At 27.3% G+C, this 19943-nt stretch overlaps 1 protein-coding gene across 2 annotated transcripts; it reads right to left on the minus strand.

The window, feature by feature from the left end:
• Positions 1-2064: 2064 nt before the first annotated feature.
• Positions 2065-5364, minus strand: LOC114122861 (E3 ubiquitin-protein ligase RING2-like). 2 transcript variants are annotated; one of them, XM_050204378.1, is made up of 5 exons: positions 4566-5364; positions 4227-4501; positions 3898-4111; positions 3232-3818; positions 2065-2380 (listed from the first exon to the last, which is right to left on the minus strand). In XM_050204378.1, the coding sequence occupies exons 3-5, from the start codon at positions 4089-4091 to the stop codon at positions 2169-2171; spliced, it is 993 nt and encodes a 330-aa protein (XP_050060335.1). In that variant the 5' UTR covers positions 4092-4111; positions 4227-4501; positions 4566-5364; the 3' UTR covers positions 2065-2168. The 2 variants fall into 2 exon arrangements, with proteins under 2 accessions (XP_050060335.1, XP_027841435.2); XM_027985634.2 differs by having other exon boundaries at positions 4227-5364.
• Positions 5365-19943: the final 14579 nt, after the last annotated feature.

Genomic DNA, 19943 nt, shown 5'->3' on the forward strand with positions numbered 1-19943 from the left:
ATTTTTTTTTGATTTTTTCTTGAATATAATCATGTACATTTTATGCTGTCTTTTATACGATGTACAAAAAAAAAATGTATGTAGTTTGTTTTATTAGTTGAGTCTATAATTTTAATAAAAATGCCTAACTGTATGGTTCCAAATTGTCCAAATAATTCGTTTAGTTGATATACTAAAGACATAAGTTATCACAGGTTACCCAAATCTACTAAAATAAAAATGTAGTGAGATACTTGCAGCAAGGGAAATATGGTGAAATATGTAGAAGACGGTAGGTATAATATTAAACTATTTATTTATAACATAATACACAACAACAATACAGCATTACCTATGGTAATAATATAAATTATGAAGCAATACAACTATAACATTGAAGTAAAAAAATATCACTATTTGTTATGTCTTCACTTATTTTATATTATAATAATAAAGTATAAATGTTATAGCACGAGTATTGTTCAAAACATTTCACTCCTGGAAAGCTACAAACAATGTTTGGTTGTTTTAATTACTCATCCAGTCATTGGCAAAAATTTAAGCCGAATGCTATACCAACAAAGTATTTAACTCAGTACTTGCCTTCCGCCAGGTGCCGACCCCTGATTTAGTAGAACAATTAAAAACTCAATCTATACTTCAAAATCAATCATGAGTATTCTAATTTATGGCTTAGGTAAACTTCAAAATTTTAAGCCATAAGTTGAGTATAATAATTATTAAATATAAGAAAATTAAAAGTCGTAAAAATATATTTAAAATTTGAAAAATTATTTGAACACTTCATAATAATGGTGTTAATCCTTAAAGATGCTTTTTAATATTAATTCATAAATCTACTAAAAAATAAATCATGATGTGGAAAAGTATCAATATGTAAAACAGATAAATAAAATAATGAACATTCTTTTCAATTATTTTTATTTATTTAAATTTTGTATAATAAATTTATAAATAAAAAAAGCTTGTTCATTTTAAGATAATTTTTTTGAAAAATAGGTAATATAATTATACTTATCAAACATATAATATAGTAAAGTGATATAAAGTGATAATAGTTTATTCTTTATTTTTTAATAAATAAGACTAACAATACAAGATAAATTAAATAAAATTTGTTCTTAATAAAGATAAAATACATTATTTTTATCACAGTAATATATAAATAAATATATTTTTTTCAATTTATGAAAAACAATATAAAATATAACTGTAAATAATATTAAATTTATCAAATTTCGAAGCTATATTATTTTCTTATTTAAAAAATTAATATCAATTTTAAACACCTTAATAATTATTTTCAACTAATTTATATAACTATAAAATTAATAAATAATTAATAGAATAATAATATATTTAATCTAAAGAAAATAGTTCAATACAAATTTAATTTTTATTTATAACTTAAATAATAAAAGCTGAATGTACGAGTACAAAATATTATTAATTAAAAATGAATAAAACCTGTCTAGTGTATACCAAATAAAACTTATTAATTTTGCAATTATTTATCAAACAATTGTAATTCATTTAGTAATAAAAAAAAAATTATATAATGTAAATTAAAGAATTTTTTTAAGAGTTAAAAATAAAAATGAAATATTATACACTTTAAAATTCAACACAACTAACAAGTTATTCAACCCAAATAACTACAAATAATAAAGTTTAATTATGGTTTATAAATCTTGTACTTTTATAACTAATATAGATAATTATTTAAACACCTTAATAATTATTTTCAACTAATATATATTATATAACTGTAAAATTAATTAATAATTAATAGAATAATAATGCATTTAATCTAAAGAAAATAGTTCAATACAAATTTAATTTTTATTTATAACTTAAATAATAAAAGCTGAATGTACGAGTACAAAATATTATTAATTAAAAATGAATAAAACCTGTCTAATGCATACCAAATAAACTAATTAATATTGCAATTATTTATCAAACAATTGTAATTCATTTAGTAATAATAAAAAAAAAAAAATTATATAATATAAATTATAGAATTTTTTTAAGAGTTAAAAAATAAAAATGAAATATTATACACTTTAAAATTCAACACAACTAACAAGTTATTCAACCCAAATAACTACAAATAATAAAGTTTAATTATGGTTTATAAATATTGTATATTTATAACTAATATAAATTTAATTATAGGAATAAAAGATTTCTATAGGTTTTTCTTTCTTGAAATTCCAAAATGTCTTTTGAACATTTTGAAATGTCATATTGTCATTAAGGAGTACCAATTGATCAGCATCATATAAAATGTAGAATAAAACCTTCATTTGATTATTTCCAAAGTCTTCATCGTGGTCTAAATTGAACCGCATAGTTAAATAACTACTCAAGTGTTTAACTAGAAAAAAGTAATTATACATAATTATAAGCATTTTTAAAGTATTTTGTTTTACTTAAATTAATATAATTAATTAGATTGCTTAAGAATTTGTGATTGATTATTTTAATTTGCATTTAAATTTTAAATTATTCATCCATTCATTTAGTTTATTCCAAGAGTATTGCTTTATCTCAAATAAGAGTAACTTCAGACGGCAACCAATTGTTGTTGATTCAGTTACGAGTATACCTAACCCGTTGAATAAAATGGTTTTCAAGAAGCTTTCAGTTCAGATAATTAGACACAGGCTAAATTATAGCATTATCATGTTAAAAGAATCTTCTCATACATGTTGTTTCCTTCTAAATAACTCATAAGATGTTAAATGTTATGTTTAAGGAGTCCATTTTACTTTGTGAGTTTTAATATTAGTGTAAATTGTCCTATTATTAAATCTAAAGGTAAAAATACTATCTAAGGAATCTTAAATTATGTTTTTGATATTTTTATTTTGAAATAAACAGTTATAATTTTAAAATCATACATCTTTAATTCATAATTTGTTATTATCTTGGAAAAAAGCAATCTAGATGGTAATTGGAATAGTATAGTTACACTCTCAAGATTGGGGCACTCAGTAAGAATAAGTTACATCCATTTCCCCCATCTGTCCCTTGACTTTACTATTATATAGACAAAGTATACTATATGAATACAACTTAAAATAAAAATTATTAAATCAATTAAGTATAGAAAAGTTACTAATAACTTAAAAGATAATATCCAAAATTCTTGATAAAATTGTAAGTTGTAAGAAACAATAAAAATATATTTAGTTTATTTCATTTTATTAAATTTAAAAGACATACCAGTTGTAGAAGGTGGTACTTTTAGATAACGTAGATCGGTTTGGCTTGATTTATTTCCTAGTCCATTATTATTCAACATTTTCTTAGGATGAGGTTTTAGCACCAATTCCAGATCACTTAATGACACACCAACAGACGCATCACTACGTTCAATAATATTGGGGATTGAAGATGATGAATTAAGTATTTTCAACTTTTTTTTTATTTCATTTGCTTGTACTGTTGATTCTGTCGATTTGACATTCATCTTACTTGATGTTGATGGTGTCAAAGTATTTGATGAGTTGCTTTCAGTTTGCTGTAAGCTTCGTTTCTTTTTAGTCTGGTATGAACGCTTTTTTTGTTGCATTTTTAATCCTTCATTTATAGACTGTATCAGATTATCTTGACTTTGATTCTTTTTGATTTTCTCGATAAAATTTCTTTGATAAGCATAGTATTCTTCACGATTTGGATAAAATGAAGTTATTAAATCATCAAAACCTGGGTCACGTCGAACACATCGTTTCGATTTTATTTTTTGACGACAAGTAGGACATTCTTTATTGCCAGAACGAAGTGCAGTTGTAATACATTCAGAACAAAATCTAAATTAAACAGAATACTCATTACATATTTAAGACTTATAAAAAATGTAATACATAATATAATTTTATTAACATTTACCTATGGAGACATTTGGTTGCCACCGTCTTGTTCAACAAATCTAAACAAATCGGACACATCACTTCTCTTTCCAGACTCCGCAAGGGTACAGCAATTTCTGTATCATCTGTAATAACTTCATGGGGAGTTCTCTGCAATTCGTACGCCGAAAGATCCCATTCTCTACCGAGTTTGCTCGAGTTTGTTGAAGCCATATTGGAAAACGGTTTAATTACTGTCACGCAAAACAAAAAGAATTCAACGAATAACATTCGACGTCAGTGATATAATGGTATGTCGTACGTCATACAGTCGATCGTATAATAATTTAAATTAAAATCAATACTCACATAGTGGCGGCGGGCGGTCGCTTTAAACGTGTCTACCAAAATACGACACGTGTGACGTCGAAGGGAATGGCGCGACACTCTTCGGCTTCAACGGTAACGAGCAAATTGTAAACGACGACCGTCGTCGTCCAACAGTACAGCTGCACAATGCACAAATGAGACAAACCAGCAACGGTCCGGCTTTTTCCCAAACAGGTGGCAGCTCTAGCACGCGCGCGACGATCGACGACAAACGCCAAGCGAGTATGAGACTCTGAACGGTACGAACCGTTCAACTGTTCGGAGAAAAATTAAAAACATTCAACAGTTTGCACAACGGTAGTAGAATATTATACCTACAAGACGAGTTGAACGCATGCGTCATTGTTATCGGGACGTGCCATCGGGTTATCACAAATTGTTGTGCGACTACGTCATAAGGCCGACTCAAGGACGTCTGAACGCGTTTCACGGGACGGGATGGGCCACGGACGGCGGGTCGGCGACGTGCCTATTATTGTTGTAATAATATTACTCATAAGTCGCGACTCGTAGTTTCTGACCATTTAACGACACGACTTCGTTTTCGATTTTAACCATCACTACGATTAAAATATAGTTAGTCTCGCGTTTTGTTATCGGAAACGGAACGGGAAAAAAATCGGTCACGTCATCAGCTGCACGGTCGTATACCTACAACTGTGGTTTAAAGCGATTTAAATATTTAATATGAGAGGAGTTGTGCGACCGATATTTCTACAATCATAGAACACGGTCTACGACATAATATCCCTATTGGACGACCGACCTTGGTATCGACCGCGGCGTTATTTGCGGTAACGAAAACGAAGCTCTAACCACTGTCAAACATACCGTAAAATAAATAAGAAAGGATTAAAAAAAAAAAAATGTTGAGTTTAAATGAATTTATTTATAATAATTATTTACCGTCAGTACGAAATACTACGTATTGTGCGGCTTGGCGACGACCGGGTTTCGGCTACCTGTGACCTATCCCTTTTGTCCGTCGTGAAGATAAGAATATTGTTCCGAGAAGTTAATCGATAAAAATAATCTTACTTTTGGTACGTACACTTATAATACTATAATAGTCGTTTTATTATTATTTTGCTTTTATTTTATTATTCATTTTATATGATAAATAAAAAAGAATGCACACGGCCGAAACCGGGAAATTCAGCTAGTATTTTATTAATTATAGGTACATATTATTTTAGATTTTTAATACTAACATTCAATTATATTAGACACAAGACACATTTTTCGAGTGTCAAAATTACAAACTTACGTATAGGTAAGTACTTATATTATGATGTGTACATATTATAGATACTAGATCATTATTTGAGATTTCTTAATTTGTACTGTGATAGGATAGTCATTATTTCATGGTTTTTGTTTTATTCTTTTGCTTATGGTATAAAGAGGGACATAAGTAGGTGGACAATGTGGGCCAATTGTAGAGCGCTTATCGTATAGTCAGACTTGTTAAAAATGTGTAGTGGATTGGGCTCAACACTGTGGCTACGTTTATGGCTAGGAGAATATTCGATACTTATGAACTGTATCCCGTATAAAAATAAAAAAGGTTTAAAAAGGTATAAAAAGGTATAAAAAGGTATAATACTAATTGCGTTCCGGTTTTTCTTGGGTACGACTGAATTGTGTTCTCATTACCTGTGATATCTAAAATTTATAAAGGCAAAATTATTGATTATTATCAATTATTTTAGTATTTGTGAATTGTGATGATTACGTTGAAGCTTGTTTATGTTACAAAATACTTACGAAAACAATAGTTTTTTTACCAACAAGCAATTACGAATAACGATATAGGTACCTTATATTATTATACAGTTACGATTACAAATGGAATAATACGGTAAAAATTTAAAAAGCAAAAACAATATTTTTAACCTACCTGTAGTAGTAATTATTATGTAATTATTATTACATACAGTTATAAGTCTTTTATAAAACTGGCAAGGGAAATATTTTTTAGTTTTTAAAATTTACGAGACGTAATTCGAAAGGAATTGTTGCTACTCAATTCGTATGCAGACAGAATATTATTATGTGCCTGTGTTGGCTGAATGAATTGTTTTTCATAGTTATATAATCCTATGCTTGTAAGTCAAAACATACACAATACCTGTCACCTAACCCTTTCAGTTGCGGCGCAAATAAAAGAAATGTTAAAAAAAGGGAGAGGGGTTAAGACCCTGAATATTATTTAATATACACTTGTAGGCTATAAAAATATGTATATATTTTTGTATAACATTTTCAAATATTTTTTTGGAAAATTAATAAATTTATTACATTATGAAAAAAAATTAAACAAGAAAATATTTTGTTGTTAAATTATCAAACCATATATTATTGGAGTATTATTTCAACATACCTCTCTGTACCTACCCCTCTCAGTGCCCAGCACTTCTAAATTATTGTACACAGATAGGCCAAGCTTTTTTTTTTTTTTGAAAATTTGTTTTTTTTTCAATCCATTTAATAAATACCCTAAATTAATAATATAATAAAACAATTAATTAGATAATTTGCTAACTAGTTATGACGATTCCTTAATTGAACTGCCAAGATTTCCCAACATTTATGTTACCCAGGTAATAAATAATGCATAATATAATATCATAAATTGGAAAAATGATAAATTAATTAAAAAAAAAAAAAATTATATGAATCAGAATTAAAATTTATTTATGTAATCATACTTAATTATTATACTACAGTTAAAAATAAAAAAAATGATAAATTGTAAATAGTTATCTTTACACATGTGTCTAGTGTCGGTGGTATTGTAATTCATCTTGCTTAATTTGCATCTTCTTCTGGTTAGCCTTCCAGATTATGCTTCTGGAACTTCTGATGGAAAATGTCTATCGATTATTTTTGTTGATTGATCCTTAGTTGGTGGTTATGGTTTTGTTACACGATTGGTTGATATTTTTCTATTATTTGCTTTATTAGCTTTATTTGAAACTGAGCGATTGATAAATGCTCACCAGTAACTGTTTAATATAACGAGTAAGCATTTAATAAAGATAAATCTATCAAATGGAAAACTATTTTTTTGTACCATATTGTTTTTCTTACACATTACACACAACTTAGTAACATATCAGTCATATCCACAGACCACAGATACCATAGTTTCATTGTATTTTTTTACATATATAGGTTTAATTATTATTTTATCATGTTTTTGTATTGGTGATTATTTATTCTTGTGTATTGTGGTAAGCATATGCACATTTCTCTGGTCCATCCATTTTATTGCCAACATTTTTCTAGTATGTTTACTTTAAGTTTGACCTGGTTACAATTTAGTTTTGAATGGTAGCATTCCATGACCATTGCAACTTACAGTTCTACAAGTATAAGTTTTTTTTATGCAAGTACATAATTATTATTACTGTATCGTAATGGTGATGTATACCAGGTGTCAGTATAAAAAGTTTAATGAAATTATTTTTCATTAACGTTTTTACAACAGCACCTGATTGATCTAAGTTAGTATCATATGAAGCCAGGTGTGTAGTTTTCCCAGCATATATTTTAAAGTCTAAAGTATAGTCAGTTTCTACATCACATGAAACAAAGAATTTGATTCCAAACAGATGACGTTTGGTTATTATAAATTGTTTAAATGAAAGTCAACCTTTTTATAGTACCAAATTTTCATCTATAAAAAGATTTTGAAATGGCACCCTAGCAGATCTGAAATTATTTATTAGATCTTGTAATACTATTTCAATTTTGAATAAACAATCATTTGGGACTTGATTGTTATTATTACAAAAATGAAAACAACACAACAGTATTTGAAACCGATTTTGGCTCATACTTTTTCTTAAAATATGGGAATGAAGTAGAGGATCTGTAGACCAATATTCTAAAATTTTAAGTTTTTTATTTTTTGCCATTAGCATAAGTAATGCAAAAAATAAATATAGTTCTTCAGAATAGATGTAGACAAGTAGTGTCAGACCAACTTGTATTGTGACATGACATATTATTTACATTGCTATTTTGTTTATAGTATTCATTTTTTTCATATGTAACTTTACCCAATAAAAATAAAAAGAGATACAAGAGTTTCAAAAAATTCCAAAATTGTACCTAGTTAACATTCAGTTCAAACTTTTCTTTGAAAATACCACTTTTACTAGAATTAAACTGGTGAACCTTAGGTTGAAATGGCATATCTGATTTCCATTTAAAATTTGGGGCAAACTGACTTTTTTTGAGATATAATTATTGCTTTTAGTATATGTTGAAAATGAAATTTTGGATTCTTCATCACTATCGGGTATATAATAATATTTAAAAAAACATATTTTTTAAAAAAATCAATAATTATAATTTTTTACCTTGGTCTTGTTCTAATATTATGACCAACCTTTTTTAAAAATTATTTTATGGTAATAGAATTATTATATATTCTCTGGTATAAATTGTTGAATTAAACTGACAATATTGACAACTGTTCGGTTAACCCATACCTATACAGTATGTACACGGTGGTCGGTGGATATACCCAGCAAGTAGCAACTATACTATTATAGATATCTTTATCTATATTAACAATAGGTACCGGATGTATAGTTTAATGAATATAACTCGACATACCATACAATTAAGATAAAAGCAATAGACAGTAGTACAGTACCTATTTGATTATTAGGTAGGTATATGCAGTCAAAAGTTAAACAGTGTTTATATTTTTAATATTGCCGATATTGGTATCTATCTACAAGATTATTATATTAATTTCGTCAGGTAAATTATTTAGTTACAATTTATAAATTAATTGGAAAGTTTGACTGTGTATCAAACTAATCATCGTATTTTTATTTTACCTACACGGACTTTTTGGTAGTATGCTGACTTGTTCAGTATCTATCTGACCCAGTTTTATACTCTGCATCATCTTTATGGAATAAAGAATCATTTTGAAGTTTACCTTCCATAATTGCGATGTCTTGGTTTAAAACTATTTTTTCTTCATCGATTTCATCAAAACCAACTGCAAAATATAATAATTATAATATATAAATAAATAAACAATTACACCAAATATAAACGTGGTATATATGGAAGATATATTATTATGAACTTATATATAATAATAATTATTCATAAAAGTATACAAAAAAATACAGTTAATAAGTATAACACACAAATATTAATGTAATACATAGACTTATATTATTTAAATTATAAAAATATTATACGAGTAAATACTATGATTGCTTTAATGTAAATAAGTTTGTATAAAATGTTATTTGAATAATAGGTAATTACCATCAAAATCGGTTATGAATTCGTCGTCACTCCTCATTTGCTAGAATTTAGCCCAAACTTTCCAATATACTTTCATTACTTATAAGTTATAATTTGCGACATGATGGTAATATAGATAGAGTATTACTGAACAACACACACACAAGTATGAAGTATTACAAAAATGACTATCAACAGATGGGCGGTGGTCGTTTGGGGAAGGTAATAATTTTTACCATTAAAATAATAGTCTGTTTGGGCGAGTTATTTTTTTTACCTGCGCGAGGTAAAAACCGGGTGGTAGATACTGATGATATTATTGCTAATCGTTATTAATCACTATTATCAATTATAAATATAATTATAATTATAAATTACTCTAAACTGTACTATAATTATATTATATGTAATTTTATTTATAATTTTTGACTTATTATTAATTATTTATGTGTTACCTATATGATTTTTGTCTGTAGATTCCTTATATTTTATATGATTTTTGATTGCAGATTACTTATATATTATATGATTTTTGACTGCAGATTACTTATATTTTATATGATTTTGTTTAATGAATTGTTGACAGTATATTATATGCATTTTCATTACGCTCAAACGGTATTTTTAATTGAATAATTCTCGTCTAAACGGTTTATATGATATATCTATTCGCATAAACAGGATATATTTTGGGTCGATTCGCCCAAACAGACAAACAGTAAAACGTAGTCACGTAAGTGCATGGTACACGCCATAAATAACCCCCGAAACGGTTGAAACAGCTAAATGCGGAATATACAGTATCTAAAACATATTTTCACGTATTCACTATATAGCATAGGTATTACCAGGGGCGAATTTAGGTATGTGGTGGCCTGTGGGCAGAATGCACTGTGGGAGCCCCTTATCTAAAAAACAAGAAAATATATTTTTTTTATTAAAATATCATAAAATTGTGGGGGCCCCTAGGCTGCAGCCCACTCAAATCCGTCCCTGGGTATTATATTAAAAAATAATATTATGATTTAACAAGTAGGTGTCTTACAGTAATTCTTCTTCTTCTTCTTCTTAGGCGTTTACAGGCCATTCAGGCCCATTGCCGCAACAAACAACCACTTGCCTCTACCTGTCTCGGTCTCTTGCCAGCTCTTCCCCATCCTCTATTCCAAGTTCCCTCAAGTCCTTGACCACTCTATCCTTCCATCTTTGTCTAGGACGTCCTCTAGGCCTTTTTGTATTTGGCTTCCATTTCGTAACCTGTCCAATTGGCCCCTCCGATCTCCACACGTGTCCGGCCCAGCTCAGCTTACTACTTTTTAAAATTCTGTTAATATTCGGTTCTCCGTATAGGTCTTGGATATCCTGATTTGTTCTTATTTTGTATTCTCCTTCGTTGTTTGATTTTGGACCATAAATTCTCCTTAATATCTTCCGCTCGAAGGTGGCCAATTTTAGTTCATCCGATTTTGTAGTGGCCCACGTCCCACATGCATACAAAGCTATAGGTCTTACTAGTACTTTATAAAGGGTTATTTTTGTCTTCCATGATAATATCTTTGATTTAAATAGCTGGATCAATCCAAAATAACATCTGTTTGCCGCTGCTAATCTAATCTTTATTTCCTCATGGCTATTTGCATCCTTGTTGGTGTCCTCTCCTAAGTATTTAAAATCATCTACTTTTTCGAACTTATATTCCCCAATATCCAGGTGTCCCCCTCTATGGCTATTCCTAGTTACGACCATATATTTTGTCTTATCCTCATTTATAATTAATCCTATTCTTTTTCCATTTTCCAGCAAATTTTGTGTTGTCTCCTTTAGATTTTCTTCATTTTCTGTCATTAACACTAAATCTAGAATTAGTTGTTTGTCAATTCCAATTTTAATTCCACTTGCTGTTACTAGGGTATCTCTTACGACTGATTCCAATGCTAAATTTAAAAGAGCTGGGGACAAGGCATCACCTTGTCTAAGCCCAGTCACCACCTCAAAATCCTCCGATACGGCATCTCCGAACTTCACTTTACACTTTGATCCTTGTACACAAGCTCGGACTAGTCTTACAAACTTTTCAGGTATACCCAATTGGCACATAGCGCTGCATAGTTTCTCTCTATTCACCATATCATATGCGGCCTTAAAATCAATAAAAAGGAGGTGTATATCTTTGTCAAATTCATGGCTCTTTTCGATCATTTGCTTAATAACATGTATTTGATCCTGGGTTGACTTCCCTGTCATAAACCCTCCCTGGTAATCTCCAATAATTTCTCGTAAATAGGGTTTAATTCTAGTAAGTAGAATATTAGACAGTATCTTATATGACGTGTTCAAAAGGGAGATTCCCCTATAATTTTTGCAATTCATGGGGTCTCCCTTTTTAAGAATAGGACATAAAACAGATGTACGCCACGATCTTGGTATTTCTTCATGTTTCCAAACTTTAGTAATTAGGTTGTGTAGCTGGTTTATTAGTTGTTGTCCTCCCTTTTTAAGGCATTCAGAAATTATCTCATCTTCTCCCGCTGCCTTACCGCTTTTGAGCATTTCAATACCAGCTTCTACCTCTGCTCTTGATGGTGGTTCTATGTTTTGTTCTACTGTTGCACGTTCTTCTATAATTGTCCCTTCACTAGGTTGGTTTAAAAGTGTGTTAAACATTTTTTTGAACTCATCTGCTATTTTTCCATTATCGGTCAGTAACGTTCCATTTTCTCCCCTAACCATTGATGTTTTATGTTTAAATCCATGTTTAACTTCATTCGCTTTCCCAAAGAAGATTCGAGCATTATTCTTTCTACTACTTTCTATGAGTTGCACTCTTTCTTTTTCCCATGCTCTCTTGTTCATCCTAATTGTCTTCTTTACCTCTCGCTGTTTCATGGCTAATTCTCTTTTATTTTCTTCTTTTGGGTTAAAAAAAAAAGACTATGCTAGGGATAAGTAAATAATTCTTTTATAATAATTATAAAAAATATATCTAGTTTCTTTGAAAATTTAGAATAATTTACGTAAACTATTATTCAAAAAGTTAATATGCCTGTCCCATTTTAGTCTATAATCAAGAATTATCCCAAGATATTTGATTTCTAATACTTTTTCAAGATTAATACATTTAGGACTGCAGATAGAAGCACAATTAGGTGTACAATTTAATGAATGTACTATTAAATTATTATTAGTAAAAATATTAGACGAATAAAGTTCAAATTGTATAGATTAAATTTAAATTTATTTTTACAAAACCATGCTTAGACGGTATTTAGAATATTAATATATTTGTAGGTAATATCAATTTTTAACTGTTGGATCAGATATTAACATGACAGTATCATCAGCAAAGCTAAATAATTCTATATCATTATTTGTTTTTGTTTTTAAATGATCATTTATAAAAATTATAAACAATAGAGGGCCCAATACAGTACCTTGAGGAACCCTACAAGATACTTCTAAAGTTTCGCTAAAAGTATAATAAATTTCTATTCTTTGAGTTCGTTCACTTTAAAAAGATTTCAATAGGTTATTTGCCACTTCTCTTACACCCGCCCTATCCAATTTCTCTAGAATATCATGGTTGACACAGTAAAAATTTTTATGAACATCTAGAAAATATCTAATACTCTATAATTTTTATCAATATTTTTCCATATAAAGCTATCAACTTCGAATAGCACATCATTTGTTGACATTCCGGTTTGGAAACCAAATGTTTATTCAAGAAAAAAGATTTTGTACTTAGAAAATTTACCATTTGATACATTTTTCAAAAATTTTGAATAAAGTAATAGGTCGATAATTTCCACATAATAATGTACTTACCGATTTAAATAAAGGTATAACTGCATATTTTTTTAAACTTCGTAGGATATTTACCAGTTAATAAATATTTATTAAATGTAATTGTTAACTGTAAAGAGATAGATTTCCATACTTTTTAAAATAAATAATTTGTAACATCAGTTTCATAAAAAGAAGAAGAATTCTTAATTTTTGCTAGGAGTGATTTAATTTCATCAGTGTCTATAGGTTTAAAGAATAAACTATTTTTAATAATTTTATTATCAAATAAAAATTTATTAGAATTTTTCAAATGTTCAATTTCTAAATAAGATCTCACATTTACAAGAAAAGTATTTAGTTCATTACAAATCTCAACTTTAGATTCACTAACTATACCATCTTTATTGATTATCCTACTACCAAACTTTACTCTTATGTTGATATGGTTCACCTATTACCTCATTAATAATGTTTCAAACCTGTTTCGTATCAGATTGTGCGCGATGTAGTTTTTTTTTCGGTAATATAGTTGTTTAGACTTTCTGATTAATAAATTCAATATATTATAGTAATGAATGTAATGTTGTTTAAAATATGAATCAAAAGGCCTAGCTTTTAATTTAGTATATAATTTTTATCTATTTCTAATTGAGGTTATAATACCAATAGTAATCTATTCTTTGATTTTAGACATTTTTTATATTTGTACTTAATATTGAATACAAAGAATAATTAATAAATTCTTTAAGTTTAGAATTATTAAAAACTTTGATCATAATATCAACGTTATCATAATCCAAGCAAGAATTCCAATTTTTAGTTTTGATTAATAATTCTAATTGATTAGTATTTATTCTATAAGATTTTAAGGTATATGAGGGAATATTTTCATTTATATATAACTCTGATAACATTAAATTAGTCGCATAATGATCTGTAATATCACATCTTAGTTTATATGAATTAACTTTATTATTATTAATGTTTTTGATAAAAATATGATCAATACAAGATCCAGAAAGATTTGTTACTCTAGTAAAATTATAAATGCCAGGTAAATATCCATTTCTAGCCATAATATTTAAATAATCATTGCTTTTATTTGTAATATTTATTATATTTATATTAATATTGCCACAAAAAATACTTAGAAATAAAAATAAGTCTAAGCCAATAATAAAATTCTCAACATCATCATTCGATGATCTATATATACAAATTAACTAAAATATAAGGTCATTAACTTTAATTAAAACCTGCATAGAATCACAATTTAATACAACTTGTTTATCGATTTGTACTATATTTAGAGAATCTTTAATGAAGATCGTAACATCATCACTAACATAAATAATATATAAGTACCTTATATATAGTAAATCTAGGATTTACTGTGCATATCATATATTATGTATATTGTGTATAATTATACATGTGTTCTAATAATTAACTTAATCACAGATGACAGAATAAACAAATTGGATAGGTGAATACTGAATAGGTATTAGCATATTATGCTGATTCGATAGTGATAACTGTGCTTTTGATTTCAAGCTTTTCAATAGTAGTAATGTTTTTCAAAAACTTTAGGTAATTGAAAAAAATCATCCTAACCAACCATTACTGTTAAAAAAAATGTATTTTGGGATTTGCAGAGGATTTATAAGAGAGTTGATTCTAATGGGAAAATTGTGGTGCCTCGTAAATTGATAATCGTTATAAATGACAATGTGATGAAGGCTGTCTGTTGTACTATATGCATAGCATTTAATACATCATCTGTATTTTGTAATTTTAACAGTGGTTGCACTGATTTCAAAAATATATATTCTGCTATTGAATTTTATGAAAATAGTTAAGATCACTCTTAGCTGTCGAAGCATATTTATTAGTAATTTATTACCTATTGCTTTTTGGTTTCAAAATAACATAGAATTTGTAGTAAGTAAGGGTATGATGAACAAAAGAAAAAAACAAGTGTTTGAAATAATTAAATTTATTGGAAAACGAAATTTATCGGATCTAGGTACTTATGAAGGCTTATACGATCTTGAAGACCTAAATATTAAACGTGGAAACTTTTTGGAGCTTTTAAAATTTACTGCAAATCGTGATACTGTTTTAAAAAAAATATTTAACTGAAGCAATTCAACGTAGCAAAAACGTAGAGAAATTATTGAATCTAGTTCCTAAGGAAAAGGCTCTTTAATAACTTTTTTATCAAAGACTACAGTGAATAAAGTAATATAAACTATATTAGTAACTATGTGGCAAATAATAAAAAATGAATTAGGTGTTCGGAAATACAGTATTCAGATATGTTTAACAATATCTGAAACATACAATTTATAATTGTTTTAGTTAAATCATAGGTTGACACTTTGACAGCACTTAAAACATCAAGCAACTATTTATTTGCGTTATGTTTTCAACTCAAAAGTCAAAGAACCTCTGTTTAGTATGGCAAAGGTAACATATTCTTCAGGAAAGGGAATGTATCATCGCCAAACTTTTTTTTATTTTAATTCCCGAAATAATACATTGTGGGCCGCCTAAAATACCTAAAATAGTAGGCCGGTACCTTATCAGTCCGGGCCTGGTTTTCAATAATAATAAAACATAGTTATTTTTTATTTCTATAAAATAACTAGATATTAACTTTTTTGGTACCTATATTTTTCTTAATATTACAAGTGCCTAGGTATATAGTATTATATAGGTGAATAATAAGAAACATGTTAGGTATAATAAATATAAAAGTAGAGAATAGCAGTCATCATATTGTGCATTTGTGAATTGTAATATTTAGTTAAATATTTGTAAAAGATAAATTTATTATACACTGGTTTTTTACACAGTCGTGTGCACTTGCATACCCTATAGGTTTTGGTAGACACTTTTAAATTTTAAATTAGCGAAGTTTTAAAACCACACTTTTTAAAAGAATAAAAAAAAACATTTATGTAGATTATAGATACGATTAATTTTTATGGCTTAATTGTATAAAAAGATTCATAAAATTATATATTTTTCAATACATCCCAATAAGAATTTTTTTTTATTTTTCAACATAAAGAAAAATGTTGAAAAAGTAATATTTTCTAAAATCAGCAGTTATAATAATAACGGTACCTAACTATAAATATTTATATACACCTATATGCGTATTTTTATTTGTAGAAAGTTCAAAGTTCACTAAACTTTGTACACGCCTATGCTGTAATAAGTTATTATATTATACATAATTGTACTTATCAATTTTTATTTGCAATGAGTATAATATTGAAAAGCCATGCTCGTGTGTATGATCAGAACTTACCTATACTGAAATTATAATGGAAATTTGAAATAATTTAACAAATTGAGGAAATATTTTGTTAGTACGATGTTCTAAAGACTTTATTATCATATTGTATTATTTAACTTATTAGTTTATGGTTAAATTCAAGTAAGTCAATTATTGATTATTATACCCTAAAATCGGAATTATATTTGTGTTCATGTTATCGAGAATTTAAATTAGTGGAGTATAAGTACGTAGGTATAGGGTAGGTAATAACTAACAAAAAAAAAAAAACAATTAAATATCCAAAATTTTTCAAAAATAACAGGTTTTTATAATTAAAATGTAGGTAGATACAGGCACTTAAAGTTCATTGATGTGTAATAACTTATAAGACATTTACCAATAATGTAATTATATAATAATTATGTTGTTTATAGGTAATTTAAGGGCTGTAAAAAAATAATGACAATACTAATTAGTAATTAAAATAAAACCAGGGTTATAACACTACAATAATCATTAAATATAAATAGAAAATATCTGTGTATTTCTATAAGACTGTTATTTATATAATTATTATATACAACTGTGCAAGATAAAAGTTTTGTTAAATTCTATATACCTATATACTCAATATTATAATGTTTTAATACAGAGGTTTCCAAACTGTGGGTCGCCCCATATTTTTATATTAAAAATAAATATATGTATATTTGTTGTTGTAAGAAACTGATTCATTAAAAAAAGGTCATTCATTGATATTATGGGTCGCCAAATTTTAAAAATGAGTCGTACAATAAAAAGTTTGGGAATCTCTGTTTTAATACTTTCATAATATTTTTAAAAATATACGTTATGTGCTTAAGTTGTTTTAATTATTTTTAATTAAAAATATGTTTACATAAATTATATATTCAAGAGATTTATTTTAGTTTAAAGCTTACGAGACATTAATTAATTATTTTCAATTGGCAGCTAGTATTAACAACTTTTGGGAGACAACTCGCATGTATAATTATTAATTACCTGTTCATCAGAGAAAACTCGGTTGTATTGACTTTTTTTTATATGGGATACTGATGGTAGGAATTAAGTAGTTACCTATATTTTGAAATGAAACCAGTGTTTACTGGTTGGAAACTTGTACGGTTCAAATCACTAGATACATATGTAAGCTCAGGTAGTACCAGATTATTTGCCGTTTACTTTTTTGGGAACACAGTTTCGTACATTTATTAAATAATAAAGACACAGTAGAGGATTGAAGTTTGTCGAACTTGAAAGTGTACGATTTTCAAAGTGACATGTTAAATAAAATGTTTTGTCAACATACAATGCATTTTATTACATGAAACGTTAAAAAATATAATATAAGTCGAATTTTAATGATTATTATTAATTATTTTCAATTAAACTTCATTCATCACGGAAATTACCTAAAAAAAAAAAAAGAAAAAATAGTTAAATATTATATTATAATATTATATCGATAATTAAAATAAACATTTTTCATAGAATATAATATGTATTTATTCACGGTTTAAGATATTATGCTTATATATTGTGTATCTTAAACCGTGAATTTATTAAATGTTGTAATGGGTAACGCTATCTCTTAGAAAGTTTCTGGATTTTGTTGACACGTTTAACCACAACGATAGAGGTCGGTGCGGATAATTTTAAATTAACAGGAATGTGAGATTTATAAAAACATGTATTTTGAATGTTTGACATAAAACAATTAATTTTATTATAAAAATATATATTATATTTAAATAAAAACACTAAATTTAACAAATACAAATAAAAAATATAAGTATGTTAAACTAAAATAAAACTAATAAAATACTAGTTAATAACTATAAGTAACGTACCTATAACTAAATTATAAGGCCTTAAAACATAATGTTTTTTAGTACAATAATAATAAACTTCATTACAATTTACATTGATTAAATACTTAATATTTAATATGTATAATACATTATTATAAATTATAATTAATGGTAATAATGAGATATAATGAAAAAAAAAATAAAGTTTCTATCAAGATAACAGTATTTGTCATTAAGTAAAAATGAAAAATACATGTCTATAATATTATAAAAAAGGCCGTCCAGGACGATTTTTCTTAAATAAATATTTGAGCTTCGAGGAACAAGTAGTTCTAACGCATTCGTTTAGACTGCGAGTTCCATGATTTATGTTCGTTTTATTATCAATTTTATATATCAACTATAAGCACCAAATAACTTTGAGTTGGGAAAATTATCTCTTTCTTTCATTAAAGTTTGGTTACGATTCCCGTTCGTCGCCGGCTTCGTTTATCTACCGTTGGCCGTCGCATCATACTTGGAAATAGCGATTTGTCTCTTTTTATAAGGTTGAAGGGGGGTGGGTGGGCGAGTGGCTGGAATTTCTTGAGTTTAGTCCAATGTATATATATATAATATATATAATATGTTGACTACTGTTGTAGAAGTAACAAGGACTTAAACCAAACCATAATTTATCTACTTGTGACCGACACCCGTACAAACCGTTTCGGTTACAATACAGGTAAGTCCTGTAAATACTATCGATTGTCACGAGTCATGACTTATTACATATCAGGTATCAACGGTATACGGGAATGCCATTAATCGGCGTACGACTTTATTGTACGACAACAACAAAAAAAAAAAAAAAAAAAAAATACAAAATACAAATCTTTATCTTTTTCGGGTAGTATCTAAAGCCCACCCTTAGAGTTTCACGAAATAACAAGATAATACTAATCACCAGTACCTATATATATATTATATGCTATATAGAGACGTATTGTATTCGTGGGAGTCGTTATTTCGAGATGTTAACATTTCGTTTCGGTAATCTTTCTCTAACGAAGTGTTTTCTTTCTGCTACCTATAAAAATTAATAACAAAATATTTTGGTTGTAAATAATAACGGGAAACTTCTCACATCAGAATTTCCTGCACGGTTTCAGACTTTACCGTTGACGTAATAATAAAATATTATATAAAATTATAATGTTTATTTCGAGATTTTTACCATATTACATAATAATATGATGCACTGGACATAGATAATAGGTAATATGTTCAGCACTTGTAATACAATAACCACTAAATAACAAGAGATTTAAAAACTATTAACCTAATTAATACCTTCTTCCCGTGAAATAAAAATAATTTATTAATATAGGTCATATAAATTAATAAAATAATTATACTACTAATAGTAAAATGCACAAAAGTTACATTAGTAGAGTGATAAATGTAAGTATTGATTTTACATTTATCAAAATATAATAATATTATTATATTTTATAAACACATGTT

This window comes from Aphis gossypii, chromosome 3, assembly GCF_020184175.1.
Source record: "Aphis gossypii isolate Hap1 chromosome 3, ASM2018417v2, whole genome shotgun sequence".
In the NCBI taxonomy this organism is placed as follows: domain Eukaryota; kingdom Metazoa; phylum Arthropoda; class Insecta; order Hemiptera; family Aphididae; genus Aphis; species Aphis gossypii.